Below are 22,828 nucleotides of genomic sequence, written 5' to 3'. Positions count from 1 at the left end.
TCTAATGGTTTGTTTCCTTCTCTTGGGAAGCAGAATATAAATATAGTGAGATTGTATTCTTCCCAAGAAGGGCTAAAGAAACAAGACGCTGCTGTTGGAAAGGAGAGGTGGGAGGGCAGGAATTTATCGGTGGGGAGTTCAAATATTTCTGACTCTCAGCCCGTCATTTCCTTGCCTGGTGTGGGAAAGACAAGTTTTGCTGTTGGAGAATTTATTATTTGTGCTGCAAAACAGGGGCAGGCTAAGACTTTTTTTTTTTTTTTTTTTTTTTTTTTGACCCTAAGATGGTTTTACTCTCTATTTAGAAGAGCATTATGGACTATTAGGAAAAAGAAGAGAAATTTGAAGTAAGACCGGGCCTAAAAGAGGATGATGGTTACCAAGTGGCATCTCCACTAACCACACTGAGAACAGCTTGGCGAACGTTCCCACCCTCCACGCCTGTGCGTAAACATCTTTGCCTCCAAAACAGGAAAGTAGCACCAGGTAGTGTTTTGTACATGTGTCCTGGGAAATGAATCCACTGTGCAGCGTTTAGGGATACGTGAAGTCAGATAGATGGGACACACCCACTTTGTGTGCATGGTGCCCTGGATTTGGGAATCCAGGAAAGGATCAATAACAATAAGAGGGAAGAACAAGAAAATTGAGGAAGTAGAGATGATAAATACTTCCTCTTCTTTCGAAAGAGCTTTACTCCGTGCTCAGCTTCTAATCTAGTCCTGCGTAGACTGAGTCTCCAGAGCTGTGGTTGCTTAGAGTGGAACCCTCAACCTTTGCCTCAGTGGATTATGAGTGTTCCGAATTCAGGGATAACTAGCCAGCTCTTGGATTTACCCTCTTTTTCTTGCATGTAAGTAAAGTCACTCCTTGGCTGATGTATCAGAAGTCATTGCTTGGCTTGTCAAGATGGCAAAGGAATTGCTATGCTAGCACTCTCTTCAGAATGGTGATGAGTTTTAAAATGTGACTTCGGGGGCACCTGGATGACTCAGTCAGTTAACAATCCGACTCTTGGTTTCCACTCAGGTCATGATCTCATGGTTCATGAGATCGAAACCTGAATCAGGTTCTTGTGCTGACAGCGGGAAGCCTTCTTCGGATTCATTCTCTCTCTCTCTCTCTCTCTCTCTCTCTCTCTGCCCCTCCCCTTCAAAATAAATTTTCGAAACTTTAAAAAAAATTAAAAAAATAAAATGTGACTCTCGGGATAAGATGTTTGCTCAGCTCTTCATAAACCTGCTGCTGGGAAGTCCGTGTTAAAGTCACTCTTTAGCTCTCTTAGAATTATAATGGTTGTAAGCTCATTCTTCTTTTCTCTTTCTTAAATGGATGTTGTATTGACGGTTGCTTGGACTGCAGATCAAGGGTTTGATTTAGAAAAGCACAATTCAGCATTTGTTTCGGTCCTGAGGAGTTTGCTTGGGGAAACACTCTGTGGCCACCCTCTTTTGTGAAGCTGTGTTCTCTGTAGAGAATCCCCCTTTTGTACGCGGGCAGCTAGAAGGGATTTTACTGTCAGTAAAGCTCACAGGCTTGAAAAAATACCTGTATAAAAATGAGAATTTAGGTAGTGTTGGTTCCCAGGTTTTTACCAAGTACATTTGGAGCATTTGCTTTTCTTTGATTGTGTATATGTGAAAGAAATTTAATTGCAGAAGCCAGAGTTGTCACTCTCCAAGGCATCTTTGACTGTAGTAGTAGATTTTATTTGTCTGTAGGGGCCTGGATGTTCCTAGTACTGTCCTAGGCATTGCATAGTCATATATAGAACCTGATTCCTCTACGCTAATAATTTTACATAGAAAATAGGAACAGAAAGAATATGGGTTTCTTTCACGCAAATGAGGAGGAATAGTACTTCAGTGTATGTATTTGTTGAGGTACTCATTCTTTAATCGATGTTTTGATTTTCTTCCTTTCCTCTCCTTATATATATTAAGGGTGTTTTGTGGAGAGGGTCTGTGTATAAACTATTGCAGGCAAGCTGCATTAAGCAAATACACATCAGCTGAGGATGGAAATAGGAAGTTCTTGCCTGCGGTAGTTTTCTGTGGCAATAAGCGATAAGAAATTACTTCATGACTATTGCCTGAGACTTTCCTTTTGACTCGCGTATCCTTCTCGAACGGCTCACTTCTGCTTTCCATCCAGCATGGACGGCTAGTCTGTGTGAACTGGTAACGCAAACACAGGTTGACAATTTGCACGCGTGTTTCATATGGTGAAAATGAAGAAAATCCTTAAAATATGAGCTCTTGGTGTTGAAAACAATCCTACAAATGGGGGAGTTACTATACTCTGAGCACTCAAAACAGTGTGTACCACATAGTATGCTCTCAGTTTTTGCTGAATGGATAAATGATTGGGATTGTTCATACAATGATCGTCGTAGGGTAGCCTTTGCTTTACCTCTGTTACCCTGATACTTAAGGAAATGCTTGTTGGAGGTCAAAGTGAAGCGGGAGAGGAGGAGAACATAAAGGTGAAGAGAGGAGAAAAGGTATGTAGGAATGGGATCAAAAGACATGGCGATGGAGATAAGAAACCCTGAGGGTGGAGATACAGTGGAGACTGGAGGTGGTGGTCATAAACATGGCGGTTGAGTGGAGTGGTTATGGGACAGCAGTATGACACAGCCAGGAGAATACATAAACTTGGGGTCAGACCCAGCTATTAAAAATCTGTATTTATCTCTTACTAGCTCTGTGAACTCTGGACCCGTAGTGCAGTGATTATAACACTCTGAGCTTTTTGGGTTGTACGTAAAGATCACAAATCCGACTGCACAGGGCCTGCTGCTTCGTGGATCTTCACGAAATGGCAGTTGTCAGGGTATTTTCTTCAGCTTTCAAATCATCACAGCTACGTTAAAAAATTTAACTACCAATTTATCTTTTCTTCTTTACAAATTACTATTTTTATTTGAGAGAGAGAGAGAGTGCAAGCAGGGGAGAGGGGCAGAGGGAGGGAGAGAGAGAATCCCAAGCAGGTTCCATACTCAGTGTGGAGCCCAAGGCGGAGCTCGATCTCATGACCGTGGGATCATGACCTGAGTCAAAATTAAGAGCCAGGTGTTCAACCAACTGAGCCATCCAGGAGCCCCTATCTTTTCTTCTTTTTGCTTTTCAGTATTTTCTAAATTACATAAAGAAGCATGATTCTTTTAAAAAATTATGTATTAAAAATAAATGTTATAAGCCTAATTATCAGGATAGTTAAGCTCATGGCAGTATATCTAAATAAAGGAATACCAGGGGCACCTGGGTGGCTCAGTCAGTTGAGCATCCGACTTTGGCTCAGGTTGTGATCTCATGGTTTGTGAGTTCGAGCCCCACATTGGCTCTGTGCTGACAGCTCAGAGCCTGGAAACTGCTTCAGATTCTGTTTCCCTCTCTCTCTCTCTCTCTCTCTCTCTCTCTTTCTGCCCCTCCCCTACTCACGCTCTGTCTCTCTCTCTCAAAAATAAACATTAAAAAATATTTTTAAAAAATAAAAAATAAAAAATAAATAAATAAAGGAATACCATCAATACAGTGATGCTTATGGAAGTATTGTCATTTATTAATGCTCAGCAAAAAACGCAGAAGCACAACCTTGTCAACTATGAAAAAATATTGTAGAGAAGCAAGATTGATGTAAATATGTTAAATGTTACTATATGATTAGTGGATTTATAGCTGATAGTTACATTTGTCTTTGTACTTTCCTATTGTTTTGCCACATTTTCCATTAGTGGAGCATATCTGGACTACCTTAGTCATCTGAATACAAAGTAAATGTTGAATTAAAATAAGTGAACAAAAATTTAACCCTCTTTTAATTTTCCACCAAAAACAAAACAAAAGCAGGGGTGCCTGGTTGGCTCAGTGGGTTGAGTGGCTGACTCTTTTTTTTTTTTTTTTTAATTTTTTCAACGTTTATTTATTTTTGAGACAGAGAGAGACAGAGCATGAACAGGGGAGGAGCAGAGAGAGAGGGAGACACAGAATCTGAAACAGGCTCCAGGCTCTGAGCTGTCAGCACAGAGCCTGACGCGGGGCTCAAACTCACGGACCGTGAGATCATGACCTGAGCCGAAGTCGGACGCTTAACCGACGAGCCACCCAGGCGCCCCAAGTGTGGCTGACTCTTGATTTCAGCTCAGCTCATGATCCCAGAGTCATAAGCTCAAGCCCCTTGTTGGGCTCCACACTTAGCATGGAGCCTGCTTAAGATTCCCTCTCTCCCTCTGCCTCTCTCCCTGGCTCACACCCTCTCTTTCTAAAATAAATAAATAATTTAAAATAAACCAATGAATGAAACAAAAGTAGCTTCTTAGTTATAGTGTGCTGATGTTTGTGTTCATTGCAATCTAAAAAATGACACAATTTGTGTTGTTTAATCTTTGTATGGGGATTCCTTTTGAGATTAAGACTGGTATGGAGTAATGTGAAAGCTCTGAAGTGAGAATAAGCAAGTAAGATCTTACCTGGGACTGACTGGTCTCATTAGTGCCTATAATCACATAAGAATGGGTTATTTTCTTTGGATGATGTATAACTGCCTCTAAACCTGTATTTGATGACTTTCTGGCAAGTTCAACAGTGAATTCAATAGTTAATAGTTCTAAATTAAATTTAGACTTGATAGCATAAGAGTAGATTACTTAATTTTTTTAAATGTTTATTTATTTATTTTTGAGAGAGAGAGAGACAGAGACAGAGGGAGGGAGAGGGAGGGAGAGACAGAGAGGATCTCAGTGAGGTTCTGCACTAACAGTGCGGCTTGTTTGGCACAAGCTCAAACTTATGAACCAAGAGATCATGACCTGATCCAGAATCAAGAGTCGGATGCTTAACCACCTGAGCCACCCAGTTGCCCCAAGATAAATTAATTCTTTTAGGGCATATTGATTTATCTTTACCATCTTGGCATACATAGGGAGAGATCAGAAAAACGTTTTTGTGAAGTCAAGAAATAATTCTTGTTGTAGGGCCTTGGCCATCCCATCTCATGGTGCCAGCCTGTCACTATGCAGGCGTCGCCGATCAGAGACTAAACTGGAATCAAATATTTGGGTTTCTAGGTAGTGAGCAAATCTCCTTTGTCTCAGAAATGATCAAGTGAGAGATATTTGCCAAAGAGGCAAAAGATGAACGGTTGTGAGCCAAAGCCAGGGCTCCCAAACTGAATGACTGTTGAAATAGAAGCATTTGAAAAGTGAAATTCAGCTAGCTTAAATTCACCCAATTACTAGAATGTGGATAAACCCTTTCAAAAATGTCTGAATACATTAATGAAAATGAGTTAAGATTAGAAACGCAAGAATTAACCTAACAGACAAGAAACCTCATGCCCAAACATCCCAGGGCGGAGTATGAACTGAACTAGAAATAGAGGCACAACAGACTTTTGAATTGAGTCCGTAGCATTTTCTGAACATTTCACGTGTGGAGCACTGAATAAAGACCAATGATATTATTGAACACTTGCTATGTGTTCCAGGCACTATAACTGGCACTTTCACTCTACATGAACAATTTCAGTCACTGCTCGAAACAACCCTAAGCGACAGCACCGTTGGCATCTCCGTGAACCTGAAGGCCAGAGAGGAAAAGTACTCTGTCTAAACCCCCACACAATGCAGGGGCAGAGACGGGGCTCAAACCCAGATCTCTGTGTGTCTCCCCTGTGGCCTGACCACTGTGCTACCGGGCCCTCTATTGTTTTCATTCACTCTAGAGATCTTCTTACATAAACTAGTGGTTCCAGGCCAAGAATTAGGAGGCTAAGTGTGGGTCTGAGCAGATGCATCGTTTACTTTGAAATCTCTTTAAGTGAACTTCCTTTCCATTTCCTGACTGAGGAGGTAATAAAAAGGAATTTTTCCTTTTTCTTCAGCTAATTTCCCATGCCCTGACACGATGGCATGTATGGTTGTCACCGTAGCCAACTTCTAGGCAGTCTGGTGGGATTATGTGGGGACCATCACCCAAACTGGCAGGCAGGAAAGAGGCCTGGGGGACAATGGCATTCAAGGCACTCAGGACCATCCCCGGGCTATCCACAGCCCCAGTCAAGGTACACAGTTTCATCACCACAAGGATCCTTCTTGGGACCCTTTTATAATAATACCTTATCTGATTTGAAAACATTCAATTTGCATTTTGAGTGTCAGTGGACTCCTACTGGATGGGCCTTTATATTAGGCTCTATGTATTAGTGGGGACAGCTGAGAGCCAGAAGTGAGGAGACCCAGGCTGCCCGTGACGTGTAACAGTTGGGTGCTACCAACTGAGCCATTTAACGTGAGTCTTCTCATCTATAAAAACTGGGATAAAAATTCCCAACCAGCATGCTGTATGGTGTGGAAGAAAGCAAACACATTATAAACCAATGGGGACTTCTGTCCTCACTCCTATTCCAGTTTCTGACCATGTAGAGACTCATTTGGCATACAAGAGCTTTGTGGCAGAGGAGGATTAAAGGTATTAGGGGGTGTTATTGGCTCAGTTGTGCCTCCCTCCCCCCAAAAGATATGCTGGGGCCCTAACCCCCTGTACTTCAGAACGTGACCTTATTTGAAAATAAAGTAGTTGTGGTTGTCATTAGTTGAATTAAAGTGAGTTTCATCATGGATTGGACCCCTAATCCAATACGACTGGTGTCCTAATAAGAAGGCAGCCTTGTAAAGACAGCCGCACAGGGAGAATGCCGTGCGATGATGAAAACAGAGACTGGAGGTACAGAGCTGCAAGCCAACGAATGCCAATGAATAGCCACCCAGCACCAGAAGTCTAGGAACAGGCAAGGAAGGACTCTCCCTTACAGTTTAGGAGGGAGCAGGGCCCTGCCAACATCTTGATTTCAGACTTCTGGTCTCCAGAACTGTGAAGGCATAATTTCTTGTTGTTTTGAGCCACCCAGTTGGTAGGACTTTGTTACTACAGCCCTAGAAAACATACAAGGGGAAAGAATAAAAGTCATTTTAAGTGCTAGTGATAAACTCATCCGTATTGCTGGCAAGCACTTTTAGGGAGCAGATCCGGCATGACTCATTTATCTGATTTAACCTGTGGCATTGGGCCTTTAACAGTAGAGTCACTTCATCATTGAATGCGGATGAATAAAGGCACTGAACAATGAAAGACATTTACAAAATGAAAATCAGGCTGTTGCGAAATCCATAAAAGGGCATCCTTTCATAAATTGAATCTAGCTAGGGATTCCAGATTATTGGATCAATGTGGTCATTTGCTAGACATGAAACGTTTGTGGCTACTTGGGAGGATATTTTCTTCCTCAAGTTGTATATTGGAAGAAAAGTTTAAATATTCTGATTTGGAAAATAATGTAATGTGATGGTATTTTGGAACCATCAGTATAAAATCTACAACTGCAATCTAAGCATCTAGCAAATGGAAACTCTCCAGTTAAAGAGATATCAGGTGATTATAGTGGGTTAATCTATAATTGTTGATCCCTTTGATACATAAAATTAATGCGGTTCCTGCATAGCTATTAATGACAGCATAAATAACCAGGATTTCAAGCATATTCTTGGGTTTCTCTGCAACATAAGAATCTCCTTAAAAAATCTCTTAAATCCCCTTTTCAATAGAGTTTAAATTACCCTAATTCTTATTACCATAATTACCCCTAGGAGAACAACATTCTTTTAGTAGGAAAACATCATTGTGTGAGGCTAATCACTTAATCTGCACAAAACTAAAAATATAGTTTTGCTTCCCTTTTTAATTGATCCATAGTTAGTTTTCTTTAGACTTGTTATTCATTTTATATACTCTCTTTGAAAATGCTCGGCAGAAATTTGTGAAATTTGATTTCAAATTTGAACAGGGTAGGAGTTCTTTTTTTCCTCTCATGGAGGAAAATGTTTTCTTAGGAGTCTCGTGCACTCTTCTGTAATGTCAGAGAGAAACAGAACACTTAACTACTTATGGGCAAATGTGTATATTGATACTGAACCTTGGTTTAAAATAGGAAAATACAGACCTCTCAGGAAAGAAATGAAGCTGACTCAGAATACTTCCCAGGAGCCTCAATTTAACATTGTTCATTCCTATAGATTAGAAGTGGTGAGCTTACACTAAGTCACGTTTAATGTAAGACCTTTAATCTTTTCAAAAATTAAGCCAATGGCTTCCAACACAGAAACCATACTTTTTAGGCTACTTGTTTATGATTATTCTGTTTGGATACTGCAGAGTATAGCATAGTATTTGGGAGGTTTGCTTCTGGAACATATTTGACGATTCTGCTCATTTAGCAAATTAATGGTTGCAACAAGAACATGTTATCAATTCATTTAAATTGCAGGTCAGTTATAACGACCTTGTTCTTTCCACCTGTTGAAAGTCTGAAGCAAATTTTGCTAGAAGCCTTATTTTCTGGTTCCTTGTTGGACCATAAATCCTACACTCTCTTGCCGTCCTGGCCAAAAAAAAAAAAGGCAAATGATTGTTCTCACTAGTGAGTCTGAATGTAAATCATATAATGTGATGGGAGCCTGTTTTTGAATATTCAACATTTACCACATGCCTATTGAATACCTAATATTTTCCAGGTGTTTTATTACAAGAGAACCAACAAGAATACCTTTTAAGGTCCCTTATATCATATGAATTAACGGTACCTTTTCTCGGTTAGATTTAGTTACAGCCATCTGTCAAACTTAAGGATCTGAACTTGAAGTCTCTTGGTCAAATGTAGCCAAAGTTTTCCAGCTAGAACTAGATTTCACCCTGGAACACAAATTGCCGAGATTTCCTGTAGCTGGGTTTTCAACTTGATTAATCAAGTAGAGCCACTTTGGCGTAGGTAATAGGGACTTGAGAGGGAATTGTCAAACAAGGTTTGAGCTAGGACAAGAGTACCATTTAGTTTCATTTTGTGAACACTCGTAAACGTTCCAAAGTTATGTACAAATAAATCCATTGCCTTGAGAGGAACGCCAGCTATTCGGAGCTGAGAAGCCAGCAAGCTAGTGCGAGGAGAGAGACACCAGAGCATTTACCAAAGCAGAGTAAGTGAGCAGAGCAAGTAAGCCTCAGGGATGCTCTCTGAGGTGACTTCGCTTTCAAGTTTTGGTATTCTTCCTAGCAGCAGCATTCTAGACATGGGGTGTGGTCATTTTTACTTTGCATTCAGTATCGACTCCTGTGTGCTTTGCGTTGGGAGCCAACCAGCAAGAGCTTCCCTTCCTGATCCTGGACTGACTTCGGGCATTGAGGACCTCTGTCTATGCCCCACAGGCTCGTGTTTCTTACCATTGCTCTCAAAGGCTCCACTTTGGTCAAATGTGGGGCCTTTCTCTGTACTCATCCTCCTGGATTCAGCTCTTTCAGGATGGATCATATATCCAAATTATCACTTCTATAAGACTTCAGGACTCAGGGCTTTCTACCACTTCTACCTTAAGGCATTATGCTCTATCTCTCTTAAATTTCTCCCTAAGCCTTTCAACTATAGCGTCTACTCTGATTTACTTCTTGGCTCTCTGTCTTGCTGCCTCTAGAGTTTCTCTCTTGGGAAATTCCCTGGCTTCAATTTTTTTCAACTGTTGTTCAACAAAATGATCAGAACACACATCCTTCCAGTCTTGATCTAACTCTGGTTCCCCACTCAGTTTCTTCTTGGCAGCAGGGTTACCCATATGCACTGACATTATTTATCGTCATGTTTAAAGTTGAATTTTTACCCAACGTTCTTGGGATGTTTTTCTTATACTCTTCCGAAAATTCGTGGAAAGTTGATCAAAACAAATGAACTTGGTTAGGTGTCATGTTTAGAACAGCCATTAGATTCTCTTCTTCCCTCATTTAGGGATTGACAGCACTTTGTCCGATCATACTGTCTTACACATTGATATTGTGTACTTGTGCTTGTCCCTGGGTCAAGTTAGCTTTGGTATCTAATACTTCTCTTCCTGGCCAGCTGGTCATTCAGGTAAGAAAAACTTTCTTCTTTTTTCCCCTGTTCACCCCAGTCAATAGTCCCCAGGCAGTCTTGGCTGTGGCCAAATATCTTTTCTTTCCCCCTACCCCCAGATTCTGTACCTCTTCTTTATGATTACTCGGGTACCTTGGACTAATGTGTCCACTGACCTCTACCCTGTGCTTACCTCCTCGGCATGTGTCCGGTCTCCTGGTGTAAAGGAATGATCCTGTGATTCTTTGCTTGCATCCTCTGGGGCATTGAGCAAGTACGACAAAGACTTAGGTTTAGCAGTCTTTTTATTATGGAGACCTTTCCATCGACAGTCTCCTCTATTCTCTTGGAGAGCCTGGAGAAGTTTCACCTATGGACGTTTCAGTGTCTATAGCTTAGGATTGGGCAAGTAGGAAGCTGCTTCTTCAAAAATGTTTTTCTAGCTTTTTTGTTTTTGTTCTGTTCTTTCACATGGAGATGTCCTTCTAAATCCTAAATGCCTATTCACGTGGAAGCTCTGAGCTGTGGCTGCTTTACAATTAACTGAGCGTTGTGTATGTGCATTTTCTTATATTGATACAAAGACTTTGTGCTGTCCGTATGTGGGCCAGATAGTAACACATCCATTGAGGAAACTGAGGCTCAGAATGGTTCCATGGTGTGTCCAAGCCAGAAATGGCTGAGCTGAGTCTTGCACTCTAGTTTATTGTCTGCTACAGGAGGTTTTCCCCCTTTGGAGCATTCTATTGCCTGGCCTTTATTAATAAGTTGTCTCTACTGATTTATCATCAAGGTGAAGTTTGAGTTCAAGTTTAATCATTTTCTACCCCTCAGTGGGTTTTATCCCGTCAGGCAAGTATTCTTAACCTTACACTTGCGTAGGTTGGGAGGCCCCTACTCGTCTGTCTCAGGTGCCTGGTGTCAATGTCACACCATAGAATCAGATGCCAAACCTATTTTAGCTAAGAGGGAATTTAGACCCCATTTACTCTAATGCTGCCACTTAATGGATAGAGAGCCGAAATCCAAAGAGATTTTGTGATTTCTGTGTATAGCTTGTTGTGATTGCTATGCATAGCTTGCTGGAAATAACACTCAGTTCACTGCCTAGATTTCTTGAGTCCTAGATGTTCTTCACTGTTATATCTGGGTTAAAATGGACACATTCTTAGAAGAGAAAGGTCTTTACGTTGTTATGAGTTACTAACACCAATGTGTGCATTAGCCAGTCAGATCTTTCCAACTGAGAGCTAATTCAGATCGCCAACCCAGTTGGCCTACATACCCAACCTTGAGGTGACGAATGCCTGATCTAGACCCTCTAAATATTAACTGCCCAGCAGCAAAGACTGCATCACTTATTTTGTAAGGTTATTTCAGTTTTCCTCATTTTAAATGTCTTTCTGTCAAAGGCTTGATGATTTGGAAGTCTGCACAAGATGGAGGTGGAGAAGGGCACTCTGAACTGGCATAGAAGAGGTGGGAATTGCCTCAGAACTTCCACAAAATGCTTAAATCCCTGAAGGAGAGAATCTCTTCAAACTTTTTCAAGATTTTTTAATCAGAAAGTTTTTAAATACACACACAAAACAACCAATTTTATCTTCTTGATTTATTAAGCTTAGACTCTCAGATAACTACTTGTCATACACAGGCTTTCCCCAGAAGTTGAATTTGCTTCATAAAAAGTTATCAGTAGGCCAAATGTCTGGCAGGGTATCAGGTATGAAAATGTCATGGTCCTTGATTGTTTAGTTGCATGTGTATAAATGTGAATTAATGAAATTGTAGCAGAATGTTCTTGGTGGGAGCTGTGTCTTTAAAACATGGAAACAAAAGATTCATTTATTAAGGTTCACCTTTAGCTAATAGACTGTGGAAAAAGCTGTGTCAAACTTCAGAACTAAGCAAGGCTATTTTTGCCCCTGGGAGTCTCGGAGGCAATGTATAGTGATACAAGTCAAGAGGTAAGCAGCACTTAGGAAACCTGGTTCCATGGCTGAACATACTCGTGAAGGGCACTGTAAGAGAAAATTCTTGGATTGGTTTTAGAGTTGCAACCAGTAGAACTTTCTTGGGCAGAGTGTTAGTGGAAAGGGAGGCTATAATTTCAAATGTCCTGTTGGTATTCTATTAAAAAGGAAGGTTGTTTCCCATCATATTTTGTTCTGGGGGAGTGGTTTGAATTGGATCTCCTTTGTAGCATACTTAAAAAAAATTGGATGCTGCATTTGTTGTTATTGGTTATTGACGTGTTGTATCAGAGGGGATTATCCCTACGAGGAAGTATTCTGGTTGGTAATATGGAATTTCAGTTCTTCCCACCCCACACATACTTAGTCTTTTCATTTTCTTCTTGCCTGGGAAACAAGAGCGTGCTCCTTGAGACAGAGGTATGTTGTGCTGTAATTCGTACAGATGGAAACTTCGGGTTAGCTATGAGCTAATACAAAATTTTAGCAGCATGGATTCCAGAGCAGGGCCAAAAAGTGCTCTAGAATTTGTGGAGAGGAAAACAAAGGTTCAAAACTGAAACTGGTCCTGATTTGAGCTGAGAATATAAATTCCTCTGATGTCAGGAGATGACTTAACTAGCATAGACTTGTCCGGAAATCTATTCTTTTTATCATTTGTTTCTTCAGTCTTTGGAGGCATTTGACCTTTCATAACACAATGCTAGCATGGAACTATTTGGCACTCAAATGAGTAGAGAATCCTATTTTCTTTTTTGTATGACTGATCTAGGAAGTCATGACAAAGTTGTTCATGTGAATAGTTACTCATAAATATTACTCTTAGTTGTTTTTTCAAAAAGGTAACTTTAAACTTTTTTTCTGTTTCCCAGAAAAAATTAGATCCTAAATGAATACTTTTTTGTGCCGCTTGTTGTCTAAGAGTGTTTCTTTATGTCGTCTTCTGAGGTTATGCTCAGTAGCCTTGAAAAGAGCTTTAAACTATTTTGGCTTGTTATTTATGATGCACCAGTCTGTGTTTTAGGTTGAGTATCACTCCCTATCACATTAATCGATCTTAAAGCATACATGGAATTCCCTAATAGCTGATAGTTTTTTACTTGACAGTGTTTTGAATAATTCAACAGCACTGAATGTCTAAGTTGCTTAATTTTTCTGAGGTGAAACCAAGAATCTAGAATGATAAAGTAGAATGGGAACCTCACACATCACCTGGCATCAACACTTAGATTTTAGACATAGGAACCGTGAGGGTGGAGAGAATCTGAGTCTTTCTTGAGGTCATATTGCTAACTTGTGGCAGAGAGAAGAGAGGAAGATAGGCTCAAAAATTAGGCAAACTTCTTCACTGAGGGATTTTTTTTTAGGGCCACTGATATGCTGACATGTGTTATAAATCCCCAACGAGGAGAAAATGTTTAGTTGTAGGGAAATTTAATAAGCAGCTTTCCCCAATTTATTGGCCAAGGAACTACCCTCCTGGCAGAACAGAACAATCTTAGGGTTCATTAAACATGCTTTAGAAACATTGTTCTTTCACTTACTCCATCATTTAACCAAAATATGCATATTTTTTTTAACAAGTGAAACAGTCTTGACAGCCATAATTTTACATTTTTGTTGGCCTAATTGTTTATATCTAGGGGAAAAGATATGGAGGTGCAATGGAAATGAGAATAGTAAGTGACTTTGGAATTGTCTTTGTTCTGAATCCTCAGGGCATAAATTAGATTTAAATCATAAAAAACCAAATTAAATGGCAAGGGAGTGAGAAGTTTCTTAACTCTCAATATGTAAACTGTAAAACAAAGGTAGAGAATCAGCAATGTTTTGTTGCAAGGAGCACAAAATTCTTAAACATTATGAATACATGTGGAGGCATAAAGGATGAACCTTGTCTTGCTTCTCCTAAGTCAGCAAAGTCTATCCAAATTATGACAATGACAGTTGTATCAATAAGAAACTATAGTAACTATGTTATATGAAATTGAATATATTCACTTAAATAAAACAAGGTGTTATGCCCAGAATTCGTGATCCCCAAAGACCACCAGGGAGCCGAGTCTGATGCAAAAGCAAAAAGCCTTTATTTGAGCTAGCTTGAGCTCAATCCCCTACCTGCACCCACGCAGGGGTGAGATACCGGGGAGAGAGAGCGAGTTTCAAAAGGACAAAGGTTTTATTGGGGCCTAGGGGCAGTTGGTGAGGTAATGGCTGTGGCCTCAGCCGATTGGCTGGGAAAGGGTCAGAGTCCTGTTAGGCAGGTGAGCGGGAGGTTTCTCAAGGGGAGGAGGCGTGGTCAAGGTGAAGGACACAGAACAAGATGGAGTCGGCTGGCGTAGGTCCACCCTTTCAAAGGGACGTCCAAAGGAAATGTTCATGAAATTGTGGTCAAAATTAGTAGACTGAACAGAATTCAACAGAGACTTTTATTATTTTCCTCCCAGGAGCACATTAGAGCTCTGAGGACAGAGACTCATGTTTTTGTCCACTACCTGTACTCCCAGTGCTTAAAAGAATGAGTGGTATAAAACAGATGCTCAGAAAATACTTGTTGAATAAAATAATTTAGTTTGTTTTATTAATTATACTTCACTGATAAGGTGATGCAGACATTCATTTAAAAATTTAAACATTACTTGGGCGCCTGGGTGGCTCAGTTGGTTAAGCATCTGACTTCGGCTCAGGTCATGATCTCATGGTTCTTGAGTTTGAGCCCAGCTTAGGGTGAGCTCATGCCTCACTTCAGTGAGCCCTGCTTCTCCCTCTCTCTCTCCCTCTCTTTCTCTGTCCCTTGCTCACTTGTGCCCTCCCCTCAAAAAAAATTTTTAAACATTATGGAAAAACACAGGTTGAAAAGTTATATTTATTCTTCATCCAAAATTTCCAGACTCCCACCATGGAAGAAACCACAGTAACCAGTTTGCATAATGTTCTTCTAGAATGTTCTATGCAAATCTAAGCATGCATACATATATATGTATATACACACATATATTTATTTTTTACTTTTTTTAGAGAGAGATCACATGCAAGTGGGAGAGGGGTAAGGGGAGAGAGAGAGAATCTTAGGTAGGCTCCATGCTCAGTGTGGAGGCCATGGTCGGGCTCACTCCCATGACCCCAGGATCCCGACCTGGGCCAAAATCAAGGGTCAGAACCTCAACTGACTGAGCCACCGAAGCGCCCCTACACACATATTTATAAATATAGTTGTTTTTAAACAGGTAGAGGCACACTGTATAGATTGGCCTATATCTTGTTTTTTTTTCACTTAAATGTCTATCTTAATGACATAGATTTGAAGAATTGCTTCCAATAAATGAAAAACTGTATAACACTGACATTTTACTTTTCATTTCTTGATGATTTCATGTTATAAACCATTTGTGTTTCTTTTCTATGAACTGCCTCTAAGTTCTTTGTCATTTTTTCTGTTGGTTTAATGGCCTTTTATAACAGATTTGTAAGAGGTCTTTATATATGAAGGAAATGAGCTCATTGTCATATGTGTTGAAATATTTTTCCCAGTTGATCATTTGTATTTTGACTTTGTTTGGTATTTTTTTCTGTGCAGAAAAAAACATTTTTTTATACAGTCTTAACTCACTAATCTTTCTGGAATTTGGGTTTTGTGTATTGCTTAGGAAAGCGTTCTCCTCTCCAAAAAGGAAGAAATTGCCCTATATTTACTTCTCATAGTTTTATTACTTTATCTTATATATTTAAATCTTTGGCTTACCTCAAATTTTCTTTGATGAAAGCTTTGTTAGATGTTTTCCACATGGTTCATCAGTTGAATAAGCCACATTGATAAATTTCAATATATTTAAGCATTCATTAAAAATAATCTAACTTTGGGGGTACCTGGGTGGCTCAGTTGGTTGAGTGTCCTTCTCTCGGTCTTGGCCCCGGCCATGATCTCGCAGTCGTGAGACTGAGCCCCACATTGGGTCCACGCTCACAGTGCAGAGCCTGCTTGGGATTCTCTCTCTCCCCATCTCTCTGCCCCTCACCTGCTCATGCTCTTTCTCTCTCAAAAAAAATTTACCTTTATTATTATGGAAAATTCCAAACTTACGAAAGTAGATAGGGAAGAGTGGGGAAGATGACCTGATAGGCAGGATCTGGACATTTTTCACCTGATAAAAGACTGGAAATTTTCATTCCTTTCAGTTTAACAACTTCAGCTGCGTATGTGGGAATGATCCCTCACATTACTTTCAACAATTAAAACCAACAACCATTTCCCTAAAGGAAAACTTAAAAGTTTCCACAATTTTAAAATGCTGTAACAGTAATGATTGCTGGGAGCAAAATATCAAATGGTATAATTCTATTTCCCTTCTCATTATCTTTCTGTTACTCTTCACTCCGTGATCTCGAAGGGTGCCTACAATCACACGGAAAAATCTGACTCACTGAAGAACAACCTCAACAGAATTCATTTTGTCCATTTTCTAAGTCTAAGTGGATTTTTAACATTTTCTCAGCATAGAGAAAATATAGAAGCAAATGCTTGGATGACAGTATGTATTAGTGTATTTTGTTATTTTGTGTTCCTGGCAATATTTTTATTTTTATCTTATTTTTCAATATATACCTGGCTAGACTTGGTGAACCAAAGGCATAGCTAGTGTTAAAAGATGCTGCATTAAAATATATAATCATTGCCGGAGAATGAGAAGACAAGCCACAGACTTAGGAAAATATTTGCAAAAGGCATATCTGATAAAGGACTGCTATCCAAAATATACAAGGAATGCTTAAAACTCAACAAAGAGAAAACAAACAACACAATTAAAAAATGGGCAAAATATTTGCGTATACACCTCCTCAAAGATACAGAAGACAAATAAGCATATGAAAGATGCCTAGCATCTTACTGTCGTTCAGGAAAATACAAATTAAAACAACCCATTAGAATGGCCCAAACCCAGACCACCGACAACACCAAATGCCAGCGGGGGAGTGGAGCAACAGGAACTCTCATGCGTTGATGATGCGACTGAAAAAGAGCACCGCTATTTTGGAAGAGAGTTTGGCGGTTTCTTACAGAACAAAACCTATCCTTACCATACTATCCTTCAATTGCACTCTGTGGTATTTATCCAAAGGACTTGACAACTTACGTCCACACAAAAATCTGCACAACAGATATTTATAGAAACTTTGTTCACAGTTGCCAAAACTTGGAAATAACCAAGATTTCCTTACTAGGGGAATGGATAAACAAACTGTGGCCTATCCAGACAATGGAATGTTATTAAGTGCTAAATGGATATGAGCTATCCAGCCATGAAAAAGCATGGAGGAACCTTAAATGAATCTTCTAAGTTAAAGAAGCCAGTTTTGGAAAGGCTACTACTGTATGATTCTAATTGTATGACATTCTGGAAAATGCAAAACTATGAAGACAGTAAAAAATCAGAGGCTGATGGGTTGGGGTTAAGGAGAGGACTTTCAGGGCAATGAAAATATTCTGTATGTTACTCCACTGGTGGATACGTGCCATTATAGATTTTTCAAAACCCATAGAATGTACAGCACCAAGAGTGAACAGTCATGTAAACTATGGATTTTGAATGATAATGAGATGTTAGTTGTAACAAATGTATCACTGGTGGCAGCAGAGAAAGGCGCTGAAATCTCTGACTGTAATGGTGAGTTTTCTATTTTTTTTTCTGGCAGTTTTTATCAGTTTTTGCTACACGTATTTTGAAGCTCTGTTACTATCTGTTTAAACTTGTAGGGCTTTAGGGTGCCTGGGTGGCTCAGTTGGTTAACCAGACTCTTGATTTTGGCTCAGCTCATGATTGGTGTGTCAATTCGAGTCCCTCATCAGGCTCTGTGGACAGTGTGGAGCATGCTTGGGATTCTCTCTCTCCCTCTCTCTCTGCCCCTCCCGGTTCTCACTCTCAAAATAAGTAAATAAACTTAAAAAAACCCAAACGCGTAGGGTTTTTGGATCTTCTTGATGAATCAACCCCTTTGGCATTATGAAATGCCCCTTTATGTCCCAGCTAATGTACTTTGCCCTAGGTACAATTTGTCTGATATTTAACATAGCTTTCTTTTGATTGTTACCATGGTTTATAATTTTTCTATCCTTTCTCTTAACCTATTTGCATCTTCATTTTTGATACATTTCTTGTAGGTCGCAGTTGGATATTGCTTATTTATATCCAGTTTGACAATCTCCATCTTTTAATGGAGTGTTAGAGCATTTACATTAAGTGTGATTATTTATGCAGTTGGTTTTAAACGTACCATATTGCTATTTGCTTTCTATTTGTCGTGTTGATTTTTTTTGTCCTCTTTCCTTTAATTCTGTCTTCTTTGTTTTTTGTTCTTTTTGTTTGTTTGTTTTAGAGATAGCATGAGGAGGGGTCAGGGGCAGCGGGTTGGGGAGAGAGAGAGAGAGAGACTCTAAGAATCTAAGAATCTAAGCAAGCCCCACACTTAGCATGGAGCCCAAAGTGGGGCTTGATCCTACCATGCTGGAATCATGACTTAAGCTGAAATCAAGAATCAGACACTCAACTAACTGAGTCATCCAGGTGCCCTTATTCTGTCTTCTTTGTGATTAATTGTATATTTTTTACAATTTTATTTCATGTCCTTTGTTGGCTTATTAACTATTACTCCTTGTGAATACTTAATGGAGATCCTCTGCAAATCTCTTGAAGTCTTTTTTCTGTATAGCTATCTTTTCTCTATTCCTCTGCCCTGTGAACTCTGATTGCCTTGGCGTTCCCAGCAAAGTTTTCTCAACTCAGAAGGACCTCTACACTCTACCTAGTGTTCCCCCCACTTCTCTGGGGACTGAAAGCTTTCTCCATGCCCTAAACTGAAGTGATCATGAGGCTTACCTCAGTGGTTTCCTATCTCTCAGGGACCACTGTCCTACATTTCCTGACTTCCAATGTCATGAAAGCCATTGTTTCATATAGTTTGTCCAATTTTGTTGTTGTTTCAGGAAGGAGGGTGAATCCTGTATCTGTCACTCCATCTTGCCGGAAATGGAAGTACTTAGGAGGAGTTTTGCACCACTTGTTTCCTCTGCCTGTGATACTCTTCCGTTTGAACTTAACAAGGCCAAATCTTTTTTAATCATTTAGATCTTAGTCAAGTGTTAGCCTCTTAGAGAAGTTCTCCCTGATCCTCAATCCAAAAGAGCCACCCAGACACTATCACACTTTTCTATCCCTCTGTCCCTGATACTCCTTTCTGATATTTTCCCCAGGTGATTTAATTATTAGGTTTTTAAAAAATATATATCTTTCTTTTTTTTTCCAGATTATAAACTTCAAGAGATTAGGGATGTTGTAGGTCATATTCACACTGATTCCCTATTGCCTGTGGCGGTACTCGACACATGGTAAGCATTTGACATGTATTTATTGAATGAATGAAGTGAATTAATGAATCCTTCTCTTTCTTACATTGCAAACTGTATAATTCCTTCTCCAAATGTGGTCTGTGGGGGGTGCCTGGGTGGCTCAGCTGGTTAAATGTCTGACTCTTGGTTTCGGCTCAGGACATGATCTCATGGTTTGTGGGTTCAAGCCCCACATCGCAGTCTGAGCTGACAGTGTGGAGCTTGCTTGGGGTTCTCTCTCCCTCTCTCTCTGCCCCTCCCCTGCTTGTACACACGCACATAAATAAATAAGTAAACTTAAAAAATAATGTGGTCTGTGGACCAGTGCCAGTTCACAAAATTACTGATCCATGATGAAATACATTCAGAAATTGAGAGTAACTTTAGAAATTTTCTACCAACTCAATACAGCAATTTTGTGTTTATTAAATCTAATGAAATTTTGAGTTCTTGTAGCTTGTGTGCCTTTTAAAAATTTTATTTTTCTGGTAATTAATTTGTCTTTTATAGAAGTATCAGTCTGCAATGGATTAGAATTAAAAAGAAAAACTGGCCCCTTCAAACTGTAGATAGTTCATTTTTTTGGTTTCTTTTTTAAGTTTATTTACTTATTTTTGAGAGAGAAAGAGAGAGGGGGAGGGAGGAGGCATGCACAGGAACAGAGGAGGGACAGAGAGAGAGAGGGAGAGAGAGATTCCCAAGCAGGCTCCATGCTGCCTGCACAGAGCGTGATGTGGGGCTTGAATCCACTAACCATGAGATCTTGACTTGAGCCAAGATTAACAGTCAGACACTTAGCCAGGCGCCCTCAAACTGTAGATAGTTGGATAACCTCTGGATTATATGGCATGGGGAAAAGAGTATTGAACTTTTAAAGGAATCAAGTTTGGGGGCGCCTGGGTGGCTCAGTCCGTTGAGCATCTGACTTCAGCTCAGGTCATGATCTCACGGTTCGTGAGTTCAAGCCCCACATTGGGCTCTGTGGTGACAGCTCGGGGCCTGGAGCCTGCTTCAGATTCTATATCTCCCTCTCTCTCTGCTCCTCCCCTGCTCACACTCTGTGTCTCTTTCAAAAATAAATAGGGGCGCCTGGGTGGCTCAGTCAGTTAAGCATCCGACTTCGGCTCAGGTCATGATCTCACGGTCCGTGAGTTCGAGCCCCGCGTCAGGCTCTGTGCTGGCAGCTCAGAGCCTGGAGCCTGCTTCTGATTCTGTGTCTCCCTCTCTCTCTGACCCTCCCCCGTTCATGCTCTGTCTCTCTCTGTCTCAAAAATAAATAAACATTAAAAAAATAAAAAAAAAATAAATAAAGATTAAAAAATTTAAAAAAATAAATAAAGGAATCAAGTTTCAGGAAAGTAATTTATTTTCCACTTAATTCTGGCTCAATATACATTATTTTGAGTTTTTCATATGCACAAGGAGGGTGACGAACCATATCAGGAGTTACTACTTTTCTTTTTTCATACTCTCTTCTTTGGAAGCAAATTTAGCTTCACTTCTTGGAGGAAAGGTATCTATGTGTATTATTTGGAATTCTGTCATAAGGATTTGTCTCCTCTTCTTTATTTATTATTCAATCTTTTATTTATATCAGCAAGGACTCATGAATACATCTGTTATATTTTCAGTTAGAATTCAATAATATGTTATTTATTTTGTTGTTTAAATTGTTCTGGTCTTGGCAATTGAGTTCTTTTCCGATTGGCTAATATGTCCCTTTGACCCATCTCTATCCTTTTGTTTTTTGAGCACTTCCTTATTGAGCATGCAATTTTAGATTTTATGAATGTATATATCTATATAACCTCCAGTCAGAAATTAGAACTTTTCCATTATTCCAGAAGGTTTCCTGAATTTCCTTCCTGTAAATTTCCACCCACTATATAGGCAACCACTGTTCTGATTTTTATCACTATAGATTAGTTTTCCTTTGATCTTGAACTTCATGTAGATGGAATCATATAGTAGGTACTCTTATGTGTTTCTAAGATGCTTCATGTTGTTTTGTGTGTCAGCGGTTCATTTTTTTTTTATTGCTGAATATAAGTACATTGTTTGGATATAAGGTAATGTATTTATCCATTATTTTGTTGATGAATATTTGATTTTTTCAAACTTTTTGCTATTAGAGTTAAGTTGCTATGAATAGTTTTAAGGACATTTATTCTTTTTTCTTTGAGTAATTACTTGGAGTGGAATTAGGAGGGTAGGTGTAGTCAAACATTTCCCATAGTGTTTGTCATATCACGGTTATTCTACATATTCTCCGTATTCAGTGTTGTTAGCCCTGTTGATTTTAGTTATTCTGTTAAAGTAAAATTTGTGTTTCTTTGATGAAATATTGAGCACGTTCTCATGTATTTATTAGCTATTTATATATCTTTTTTGTGAAGGGCTTGTTCAAATTTATTTTCTATTTTTTAATTGGATTGTTCTTTTTTTTTCTATTTGTAAGACTTTTTATATATTCAGGCTACAATCTTTCTGTTACGTATATGTATTATGAATATTTTCTCCCAGCCTATAAGTTGCTTTTTTATCTTATGATATGTTGATGAACAACAGTTTTTATTTTTTTATTTCATCTAATTTATCAAATTATTTTATGTTTTTTCCAAGTTTGTGTCACATCTAAGAAATCTTTCCTTACCCTGAGGCTGTAAAGATATTATCCTCTGTTTTCATCCAGAAACAGTATTGTTATAGCTTTTACTTTTGATACATAAGGCATTTCACATTAAGTTTTGTTTGTGGAATGAGTAGAAGTTGATATTTACTTTTTCCCATATGAGTGAGTATACAAATTTCCAGATATGTTTAAGGAAGAAAAAGAAAAGGAAAAGAGAAAACACCTTCCATTTCCCTATTGAATTATTTTGGTTTCTTTGTTGAAAATAAATTGACTGATGTGAGTTTATTTCTGGATTCTCTATTTCATATTAGTGATCTATTTGTCTTTTCTTGTACCAATGCCATATTGTCTGGATTCTCTAGCTTTGTAGTAAGTTTTGAAATTAAGAAGTACTATGAATCCTCCATCTTTCTTTTTCTTTTTCAAAATTATTTTTGCTACTATAGGCATTTTCATTTCTACAAAAAATTTAGAATCAGCTTGTCAATTTCTACAGAAATATCTTGCTGGGATTTTGATTGGGAGTGAATGACCATACCAGCCAATTTGGTGAGAATTGACATCTGAACAATATTAAGTCTTATCCATGAACATAGTATATCTCTCTATTTATTTAGGTCTTCTTTACATCTTCTCTCAGCAAGTCACAGTAGTCTTCAGTTTAAAGACTTTACATGCTTTTGTTAAAATTATCCCAAATTATTCTCTGATGATATTGTAAAGGGAATTGTTTTTCAAATGTTATTTCCCAATTTTTTGCTACTACACAGAAATATAATATAATTTTTATATTAATCTTTTATCCTGTGACCATGGTAAATTCAATGATTACTTTTAAGATTTTTTTTTTAAAGAATATTTATTAGGATTTTCTATGAGGATTTCTTAGGATTTTCTAAGCAATGT

At 39.0% G+C, this 22,828-nt stretch overlaps 1 protein-coding gene across 12 annotated transcripts in view; it reads left to right on the top strand.

Annotated features, from left to right (window-relative positions):
* Positions 1-711: 711 nt before the first annotated feature.
* IPCEF1 (interaction protein for cytohesin exchange factors 1) overlaps positions 712-22,828 on the top strand; it is a 215,816-nt gene continuing 193,699 nt past the window's right edge. For 8 of the 12 annotated variants that reach the window (XM_049653141.1, XM_049653138.1, XM_049653136.1 and 5 more), the window contains exons 1-2: positions 767-853; positions 19,206-19,287. Coding sequence is in view for 2 of the 12 variants with exons in the window: in XM_049653131.1 (XP_049509088.1) it covers positions 792-853 (62 nt within the window). In the remaining 10 variants the exon portion in view is untranslated. Of the gene's footprint in view, positions 854-19,205; positions 19,288-22,828 lie in introns of all 12 variants that reach the window. The other 4 variants (XR_007462598.1, XR_007462597.1, XM_049653131.1 and 1 more) reach the window with 1 other exon arrangement.

The sequence above is a fragment of the Panthera uncia genome (assembly GCF_023721935.1).
Source record: "Panthera uncia isolate 11264 chromosome B2 unlocalized genomic scaffold, Puncia_PCG_1.0 HiC_scaffold_24, whole genome shotgun sequence".
Classification (NCBI taxonomy): Eukaryota; Metazoa; Chordata; class Mammalia; order Carnivora; family Felidae; genus Panthera; species Panthera uncia.
Note: the sequence above shows the minus strand (reverse complement) of the source record. Positions and strands in the feature narration are given on the sequence as shown.